Source organism: Gobio gobio (genome assembly GCF_949357685.1).
Source record: "Gobio gobio genome assembly, chromosome: 16".
Taxonomy (NCBI): Eukaryota; Metazoa; Chordata; class Actinopteri; order Cypriniformes; family Gobionidae; genus Gobio; species Gobio gobio.
The window spans coordinates 47,515,391-47,526,475 of NC_137109.1; the positions used below are offsets into that span (position 1 = coordinate 47,515,391).

Here is an 11,085-nt window from a genome sequence, read left to right on the forward strand (position 1 = left end):
ATGCTTTGATTCTCATTTCAGAGAAGCTTCTCTTTTGTTCTCCTTTTCTTTGTTTCTGTTTTGCAACATTTATGAAGAGAAGAAAGGCCTGTGTAGGAGAAGAGAGGGCCTTGAGTGGTGATGGGAATGAGGTGGGATCCACAAAGACCCTTATTGTGACAATGGCACAGGCTCACACGGGCCTGCTAAACACAGTCCCCAGGGATGACAACACGAAAGCACCAGTTCAACCGTTTCATAAGCTGTTTATTGATCTAGTGAATTCATCTCTTTAATTTCTGCACAGCAGCATACAGGGAAATTGTGACAAAAAAATATAAATAAGAAAATCCAACAGTGTGTCTTTTTTTTTTTTTGTAACCCTTTTAATTTCATTACAAACCTCAGTTAAAAGTGGCAAATTGTTTGACGTCTCCAACATTTGGTTCTCAGTCTCTCACGAACCAAGAATACCACATTGAACAACAACTTAAAATCATCATCATGATTATTGATATTATGTACAGCTGTCACCTATTAGCAAACAATGCTTAGAGCTTATTGGGATTTCACTTTCGTCCGTAGAATGCACTGAAAAAAAATACAATTATGTTATACAAAGATCAAAAATACTATTATAAACCCTTGTTATAAATGGTACACTATATTAATAAACTGCTGTTGACATTTTACATGTAAGTACAAAATCTTGGTGAGGTAGTTCCCTCCGAAGTCACTTTTAAAAGGTAAAATACTGAATAGACATCACTTAATTCTTTCCCATTTTTTCGGTAATTATTTACAATACAGCAAATCTATGTTCGTTACTTCATTAAAATTGAATTCCTTTGGTAAACATAACTGACAGAAATGTGCAGTCCTGCAAGTGTCAAATTGTACATTCATGTTTGCATTTTTTTTTTCGTTCTTGTTTTTTGGGGTTTATTTTTTGTACATAATGCAAAAAGGGGCAAATACATTGTTTTTACAAAAAAGCTTTTTATTAAGAACATTCATACGTGCTTTATTCCACCGTGGACCTTGGAGAACTGATGCGTTGTTGGTTTGTTTTTCATAAACCTCTCCCTTTCCCCTTTGCTCTCCCAGGATGTTTTTGGAGAAAGGTGTATGCTTTGTATCGAGTTGAAGAGAGGCACCCATAGTATTTCGCTTGTTTTGTTTTCCTCCAGTGTGTGTTCCCCTTCCTCGGGGTGTAAACATTGAAAGGGCACCTCGCAGAGAAGAATAGCCCGCGGTCACACTTTACATTACAACGTTCGTGTTTACTAATGAGCAACACTGCTTTCTGAAGCTACATGCAACACGGACTCTGCAATGTAAAATGCCCGACTCTGTCAGTGGGGTTGGAGATCATTTGGCCGATTGTGAAGTTACGCTGACAACATGAACGCGCAACAGAGCCTCTATTGTGTTGCTCTGCGCGTCCGTGTTCGCAAATGCCAGGAAATTGTGGAGTGGACTTTCAGGAGAGAGCGGAACGGGACTAAAGTTCATAAATGAAGACATGTGGAACATTCTTTAAAATCGCTTGATGGCAAACTAAACTTTGGTTTAAAGACAAAAACGAGGTGCAAGCTTAGCTTACAGTAAAGAAAATACTTGAGTTGAACAGAAGAGCAACTCCTCCGGTGCCAACATTCACGTTTCCCATTTTAAAGAAAAATAACATCTCATTTCACACAAAAATGTGACTATGAATCGTGAATAAACGTCTAAAACCTATGCGTGAAAAGGAAAAAATAGCTTTTTATGAATAAAGTATGCAATAAAACTATGGAAATAAAGTATCTATAAAAATATAAGAGATTTTTTTTTCTTCGCTTAACAAAAACATTGATATCATCTTATTTGTTTGCCTAGTAGTTAAGACTCGGAAAGCCAGTCGATCAGAACAGTCATCTGAAAGAAAATGTTCAGTGCAATACGTGTAAGTCTATAGGGGTCTTTTTAGAAGATTTTCACTCGCTTACCGCCCACAGCTCTGCCTCCCTTCAGCACTCTCTGGGCAGGCTGGTCTTTGGAGAGAGGGCAGTATTTTATCGTGTGCGCGTTGTCCCCGTTGGCACTGCACAGGGGGCATGTGTACGCCCGCAGGATCGGGCACACCACCCTGCCGTCCGGGGTTTTCAGGACGTGCGAGCCGTACACCTCCTCCGGCGCGCCGTTATTCCGACAGAAGACGCAGATCTTGGGCTCCTGCTTATTGCGCGCGGCCGGTTTCCTCATCTTCCTCTCCACGCCGAACAGATCAAATCCCGCGAAGCCCCCTCCGATGCCCATCTCCCGCTCCTGGGAGGAGGACAGCAGCCCTCCCGTGCCCTGGTTCTGGTTCTGGAAGGGGCTCAGGATGGAGAAGCGCTCTTTCAGGTCCAGGATGGAGATGGAGGCGGGCGGGGGGCAGCAGCAGGAGTCCAGGTGTCCACCGCTGTCGCCTTCGCCTCCGGCCGCGATTACGCACGGGCACGGAGGGCTGTCGTCCAAGCCCAGAGTGGCTTTCAGGGACTCCGTGATGGAGTTGGGACTCTGGGGGACGCTGTGCTTGTTGTTCTTGGTGACCAGCGTGGAGAGGCCGAGATAGTCATTCCAAAAATTGAAGGTGTAATCGTAGGAGGTGCGCGCGCTCAAGTAGTTGTGGTTCAAAAAATCCATGCTTCTTCGCTCTGTCAAAATGCTTCTCTCGGAGTAAAACAAATGCGATACGCGTAGTATATTCCGTCACGTTTCTTTCTGTCTGCTCTCCGGGATCAAGTGTGCTCAAGTCCAGTGCGTTTCTTGGATATGCGCGTCTGAAGAACAGGCGTCTGGTTATAAAGCTCCACAAGAGAGAGGCAGGAGGAGGGCGGGGCTCTTTTTCAAACCAAGTTTCTGAGCAGCGGATCCACAGCGTGTTTTCTTCCTGCATGACCAGGGACTGTTCACTGCAGTGGAATGACACCAGGCACTGCTTTGTGATGGCAAAATAGCCTAAGAAGGGCTTGTCAGAGAGATGTGACTCTGTTTATGTGTCATGCGTTTTTTTCTTTCCAACTTACTTTAATGGTCGGCGGCACATAATCATGTCCGAGATGATAAAAATAAAAAATAATGCTCAAAATACGTGTTTTCAAATTTTAAGAACTTATGCGTTCTTACTTTGAAATGTGATCTTTGTATTCATGTTGGTTCCATAACATTTTCAACACAATTTTGAAAAGAAAAGAAAAAAGTACGAAATACTTTCACTGCAATAAAATCCTTATTGTCTAAAGGGGTGGGGGTCTAAAGGGGTCTTCTTCTTGTCACGTGACAACAAAATGGCTTCCTGTATACTGATACTGACTTTGATTTGACAGACAACATCTTTTAAAATATAATATTTTAAAAGAAACTCACTTCACTGCTATGTTTTAAATAAATTATAATGAAGGATTATACAAAACATCCTATACATCATATATATATATATATATATATATATATATATATATATATATATATATATATATATATATATATATATATATATATATATATATATATATATATATATATATATAATTCTAAAGAAACTTTTTACAGTCTTCCGGCAGTTTCTCCACCCAAAATGACTTTTAATTTGGAAATTAAAAAAAGTTACGTAAAGAATAGAATCTGTCTTTTTATGTTTTTGAATAATTTAGGACAAAATCCAGACACACACAAAAAAAGTATTAATGCTGCATAGTTCCATAATTTATGTCTCGTTTAACAGATTCAGCTCTCGTTCAACTATATCAAATGCTCCTCTGGCAAAATATGAAGGGAAAATGACCACTGCAGTCTATTCACAGATGATACATTATTCCATGGGATTTCCTCTCTCGCCTCAGTGACATCTCACAGTCACAGTAGCTTCTTTCTTCTGTGTGAGATACATGGGCTGCTTTGTGTGCTCTGCCGAGGCTTTACAGTGCAGCGAGGGGAGCTGCAGTTTGTATGTGTCCAGGATTACGTGACGTGATCAGATTACACGTGTGTCATTAGAAACAGAGGGTCGCGGGCGCACATGGGCTCTTTGTTCTTTGATAACATGCCATGCGCGCACCTGCGGGCCAGAGAGATTATGGAGTCGATTTTACTGTCGATTAGCATGTTTTTTTCTTTGACGTTTCAGACACTTATTCAATTTGAATGATATTAAAATGTGAAATTAGGCCTACTAGAGGTAACACAGGTTCCATTAGCGCATTAACTAACGATGAGTAATGCATTTTTTGCAGTATTTATTAAGGTTATTTAATAAAAATGCAACTGTTCATTGTTAGTTCATGTTAGTTCATAAATAACCACATTTTAAAATCAAACTAGTGTGTTTCATTATTAAAGGCAATGTTAAATTATTGTTCATGTTAAAGGCAGGGTAGGTGATTTGTCCCAGATTTTTTTTTTGAAATGCTGGTTGAAAGTCAAATGGTCTAAATTGTATGTATGTATATATATATATATATATATATATATATATATATATATATATATATATATATATATATATATATATATATATATATTTTTTTTTTTTTTTTTTTTTTTTTTTTTTTATTTATTTATTAGTGCTGGGCATCGATTTAAAAAAATTAACTAATTCATAATTTTTTTCTGTAATTAATCGCGATTAATCGCAAGTTTTTAATATTTTAAGTTTTTAATATTTTGATATTGTAGTAATTTCAGTTACTCTCCAAATTAATGTATAAACAATTTAAAGACAGCATATTTTAAATATGTGTTGTATTGTCATCTTTTTATGAATGAAGGCCAGTATCACTGATACTAAAATCTCTATGAAACATTAATGACGTTAAATTACAGTATAACTGAAAGCTCCCAATTTCAACATTTATTAGGCTTTAAAAAACAACTTTTAATTTAAGTGAACTTAAAACAATCTTTACATAAACCCAAAATAATAAATGTTATATTTACCCATGGCCTTCCCTGTTATATATATACAGAAATGTAATAGTTATCAAACCTTCCTTAACTGCATAAATAATAAATGAAATATAGATGAATCATCATTAAAGCTACAATTTTCTCTGTTCCCATTGTTCTTTGATGAACATTAATGACAGGCATCATCAGTGCTCCTGTCACTTTAAAGGCCCGGGTATACTTCACTTACCGCGCCCGGACGCGTCACGCGCGCAGCCCTGTCCGCGCGTCTTTCAAAGTATACTACACAGCGGATGCGCGCGGAGGATCGCGTTCGACACATGCGCAGTAAAAAAGTGTCTATGCTCCACCAGACATCGGAGGGCAGCACTGAGTCCTATCATCAACGGGACATTTGCTGGGCATGATCGGAGAAGAACTGTAGTGGATCCACCATTGCTACATAGTTTGGAAGAAACACTGAAGAATCAAAAATTCTCTCTTTTTTTTCCAAGCGTGTTGTTTTTAAACCGGTCTTTGCACACTCTTCTTCGACGGCTGAACACTGTGCTCAATACTGTGTTTATTGCCACCTAGTGGACTCTTCTGTACTGCTGGCGCATGCGCTGTTGCACGCGGACCGTCCGCGCGGTCACAAAATTTGGGCTGCGCGCGGACGGGGTGTGCGGCCGGCCGCGAGCCCTCCGAGTGACAAAAATTACGTCATGCGGGCGGTGCACGAAAGCGGACGGCCGAAGTATACCCGGGCCTTAAGAACAGCCGCGGATCTCACGCGCTGTCCCGCGCATCTCATTTCCTCACAACTCTTTAAGTTCATTTAAGACGTTATTTAACTAATTTAAGACTCCTAATATGAGAATACTCAAATCCTCTGTGTTATTGTTTGTTCAAGAGCAAAAGAGAACTCGATGTGAGCAGGAAACTGACGCGAGTCTATCTATGCGTCGAGTGTGTGTGTGTGTGTGTGTGTCAGTGTCCCTTGATTAAGGCCCGGGTATACTTCGGCCGTCCGCGTTCGTGCACATGAATAGGAGCGTGGTGATCATGTAACACTAAGCAAAAATGGATATAAAAACGGACGCTGCGTTCTTTGCATTAAATATTTTTAATGCGTTAAGCTGAAAAAATTAATCGCCAGCGTTAACGCGTTAATTTGCCCAGCCCTAATATTTATATATTGTCTGTGGAAGGTGTTGGACCATAAAATGTTCGTCCAATCAATGCATTTGGTCCGAATGCAACAATACGATGTCCTTCATCAGTGCGACTGAAACAGAAGCCCCCTTTAACAGTTCATCCTGAACCAAAACAATGAGCTTATGCTTGCGTTCACACCATAACTGTAATTTGTAAGAGACGGAAACCCGTGACGTTATACTCGGAGTGGTTCGTGACTCGATTTTATGCGTTTCAATGGCAATACTATCAACGGCGAAATTAATCTGCAGCTGTCAGGTGGTACAGGTCAGCGCTCTTTAAGTCGGTTATGTTCATTATTATTGTGATGTTATGTGCTTTTTTAGACATGAGGCAGTCTATCGCCGTCTCTCTTGACGCTTTTTTTGCTCCCTCCTGTATCATGCGTTCATGTGTTTTGAAGGAGGCGTGTCGCTCTGAAGGAAGGCTGGGATCTTACACCGTGTCCTATCTACACGCGGCGCGATACGATTCCAGCGACAAGCAACATGTCTGTCCACACCAGACGCGACTGCAAGATGCAACAAATCAATCAAAAACCACAGCCAATCAGAACAGCGTGTGGGCGGGCTCTCGCGGCAAGTGCACGGCAATATCTTTAATCTTGACTGCGCTCAAGGAAATGGATAAGTACATAATCAAATTCACAAATATTTAAACATTACAAAAAAATACATACTGAGTCACTAAAACAATCGTTGTCATAGAATATACTTGTTTGTTCACAGTTTGAACGTTCTGGTTTCAATTTGTTTAATTTCAAGATCTGAGGTGAATTATCCATTGTGACTAACAAAGCTGGGAGCACTAAATGATATTCAAAGTCACATTACACGTTCTTAACATTAAATAAAGCACATTAGCATTACCTGAGATTATGTTTTCTGTTGTTGTTCCAGCCGCGACGTCACAGAAATAGAAACCGTTTCTAAAATAGATTCATCGCGTGTCGGCGTTGCGGCTGGTTAGGACAAAAACTCGAATTAACATGGAAATGACGCCTTTTATTGTATGTCGTGGCATCGCGTGTAGTTTGGACATGGTGTTATGCTCTCAAAGCTAGCTCGCTATTGCTAGCCGCTCCAAAAATTGCCGATACCCAATGCTATCTCACAATCAATTCGTACATATTTTACGAAGTGGCTAATTTGTACGAATTTGTACGATCTCACTCGTTCAAATTTGTACGTTTTGTCTAAACCCCAGTGACGGGTAGGTTTATGGGCGGGGTTTGAGTTAGGTCATTCGTACGAATTCATACAAATTTGGCAACTTGTCAAATACGTTTAGCAAAAATCGCACAAATTTGTACACGTGAGGTCGTACAAATTCGTAAGAGGCTAATTCTTACGAATTTGTACGACCTCACTTGTACAAATTTGTACGTTTTTTCTAAACCCCAGTGACGGGTAGGTTTAGCGGCGAGGTTTGAGGTAGGTAATTCGTACGAATTCATACGAATTTGGCAACTCGTCAAATACGTTTAGCAAAGATCGAACAAATTCGTACGCGTGAGGTCGTACAAATTCATAAGAGGCTAAATCTTACGAATTTAAATGACCTTGCGCGTACAAATTTGTGCGATTTTTGCTAAACGTATTTGACGAGTTGCCAAATTCGTATGAATTCGTAAAATATGTACGAATTGCTGTGTGATCGGGTTGAAAATACATACGATTTACCCCCAAAAAAGTTGCGAGTATACAAGTTTGTACGAATTAGCCACCTCATAAAATATGTATGAATTGCAGTGAGATTGGATTGCTTACCCTACTTTCACTGTAAAGTGTTAACATAATTGATTATTTCCCTTTAAATTCTTTAATATGTTTCTTTATCCAATTTGAGACACACTATTGAAGCTTTGCTAATGTTAGCAGCATCAGTAGTCATGAATTATTAACCTGATACTTTAATGTTAAGTATGTTTTTTTGAGGGACAGGGGTAGGTATATGTAGAAATGATAAAACAAATCTAAGTAGGCTGGTTTGGAGATAATAAGTGCACCAGTGGTTTAGATATTTAAAAAAAACTGCAGTACATCCAATGCAACTAGAATGAGACTCCGGATTGTGTGTCTTGTGCGAACTAAAAGGCTCCAGCTCAGATGTCAGTAAATTTGCTCGGAGCCTGCAGATCTTTTATGCTCCTCCTGCTGTGGCCTTGTGTGAAAAGCTGCAGTGGTGGAGGGTCATTATTCGACAGGCTCTTGGCTCGGAGGCAGACGCGACTGGATCCGGCTCGCTCCAGAGCCCACACTGGCCAGAAAGACATGTAATGAGCGTCTCGCCAAATTAACTCATCTTTGGGTAAACAAAAGGCTCATTTGCATTTTTGTGTTTTGTTCAAGACCCCATGATTTGAGGACACAGGTGCACAGCAGCTGATTTTGCACCCCGCACATAACTAATAGCCGAGTGTGTCTGTCACAGAACATCACTGTAATAAATTAAGTGTGGTTATATTAAATGATTGATTCGGAGCTCGGCTACGAGAGACAGGGAATTATGTTCACAGCTCACGTACTCGTGTAATTCGGTATAAACTTATTTTAAGGCGAGACACCTGAAACGTGCAGTACCTCAACACGACCACCGGGGGTCTGTGTGAGCTCAGAGGAGCGTCTGATTGGCATGACGTCATTGAGAAGGCCAGCAGCTTGTATAACAAGATCTAAGAACAATACAGTAAACACACTTTCACTCGCCGTGGCCCTGCCAGAAATAGAGCACAGGGCACAGCTGTGAATTACAATATTAATTGCGGACAATATCCAGGCCATTCCTTCAATGCAGTATGTTTTCATGTCCTCATCTTTGTTATCAATTTTACATTTACATTACATTTATGCATTTAGCAGATGCTTTTATACAAGAGGAATAAGCAATTTGTCAAATAACCAACAATATTCGTAATACAGTACAATGTCAGGTTTAGTAGACAACTATAGGAAGAAAGCTTTTTTTTTTATTATTTGTGCGTGCGTGTGTGTGTGTGTGTGTTCATGTTTTTCTATCCTGGCAGGGATTTCAACCTGAATGCACACTGACTCACGGGGACTCACACTGTGGGGTCCTAAATTGAGGTCCCTATGAGGAAACAAGCTTATAAATCATACAGAATGAGTTTTTTTGAAAATGTAAAAATGCAGAAAGTTTTGTGCGATGGGTAGGTTTAGGGGTAGTGATAGTGTAAGGGGAGAGAATATACAGTTTGTACAGTATAAAAACCATTACTTCTATGAAGAGTCTCCACAAAGATAAACCAGACGTGTGTGTGTGTGTGTGTGTGTGTGTGTGTGTGTGTGTGTGTGTGTGTGTGTGTGTGATGGGTAGGTTTAGGGGTAGTGTTAGTGTAAGGGGAGAGAATATACAGTTTGTACAGTATAAAAACCATTACGTCTATGGAGAGTCCCCACAAAGATAAACCAGACGTGTGTGTGTGTGTGTGTGATGGGTAGGTTTAGATTAGATTAGATTAGATTCAACTTTATTGTCATTACACAAGTACAAGTACAAGGCAACGGGGTAGTGTTAGTTTAGGGGTAGTGTTAGTGTAAGGGGAGAGAATATACAGTTTGTACAGTATAAAAACCATTACGTCTATGGAGAGTCCCCACAAAGATATAAACCAGATGTGTGTGTGTGTGTGTGTGTGTGTGTGTGTGTGTGTGATGGGTAGGTTTAGTGGTAGTGTTAGTGTAAGGGGAGAGAATATATAGTTTGTACAGTATAAAAACCATTACATCTATGGAGAGTCCCCACAAAGATAAACCAGACGTGTGTGTGTGTGTGTGTGTGTGTGTGTGTGTGTGTGTGTGATGGGTAGGTTTAGGGGTGGGGTTAGTGTGTGTGTGTGTGATGGGTAGGTTTAGGGGTAGTGTTAGTGTAAGGGGAGAGAATATACAGTTTGTACAGTTTAAAAACCAGACGTGTATCATATCAGTTATTTTTTATTTTATCACAGTATCACAATTAAGTAAATAGAGGTGTGAATTAAAAAAAAAAACACATCCCCAGTGGCACTAGCTTCTAAAACAGGCAATTTATTTTAAGAAATAAAATCTTAAATAAATAATTTCATCAAAAACCTAATCTTGGGATTAAAAAAATAAATAAATAAATAAATGTCACCCCTTTTGTAACATTCATTTAAAAGCAAAGCCAGTTCATTACATCATTCTCCATTAAATTAAAATCCAGTGGCACAAAGATCAATATAAGTATATATAAGAAATAGATTTGATACATTTTATGATGTTTATGGTAATTGTGTGACGGGTCACTTCCAGTGGCGCTGCTCTGCTTGGGCTCTACCTCATCTGTCTGTCCGTATTTATCCTGTTTTAATTTATTTTTATTCGATTACGAATTTTATTATGATTATCTAATGCTCACATGGCAACGATCGGCTAACTTGCTTGTATGGGGGTGCCTGGCACAGTGCACGCTACACGCAGGTGTGGAAACATGGACACCCATCAGCTATACCCGAGACATGAGGGATTACCTCTGTTGAACCTGCCTGACTGCGTGAGGGTACAACCTGAACGGAATCAGAGGATCAGAGATATGATTTTTTTGGCCATATCTCCCATCCCAATTAAGTGTCCTGATATGCATAGTGTTATGCAGAAACCCCATTTTAAAGGCATATTAAATTGTTCACTGTATAATGAATAATTTTTTGTGATTATTTAGTACCCTGCATTACATTACATAATTACCATAGAAATGTAACAAATCTATAATAAAGGCAACATCTATAGTATTTTTTATCTGAAAAAAGGTTAACAGTGATAAGAGAGCTTACAAATCAGTGAAGCATTGGAATCGGGATCGGTGTCGGTCGATCACCATGACAAGAAATCGGTACTCGGTATCGGCTGCAAAAATCCTGATCGGAGCATCCCTAATTTCCAGCGATATACTGTAAAGGAACATCCTGAATCCACGCTGCTGAGAGCGACATTTAGA

The 11,085-nt window shown here is 39.7% G+C and overlaps 1 protein-coding gene across 1 annotated transcript; it reads right to left on the bottom strand.

The window, feature by feature from the left end:
* Positions 1 to 234: 234 nt before the first annotated feature.
* On the bottom strand, positions 235 to 2,776 carry nanos1 (nanos homolog 1). Its single transcript, XM_079838653.1, has one exon. The coding sequence runs from the start codon at positions 2,647 to 2,649 to the stop codon at positions 1,948 to 1,950; it is 702 nt and encodes a 233-aa protein (XP_079694779.1). The 5' UTR covers positions 2,650 to 2,776; the 3' UTR covers positions 235 to 1,947.
* Positions 2,777 to 11,085: the final 8,309 nt, after the last annotated feature.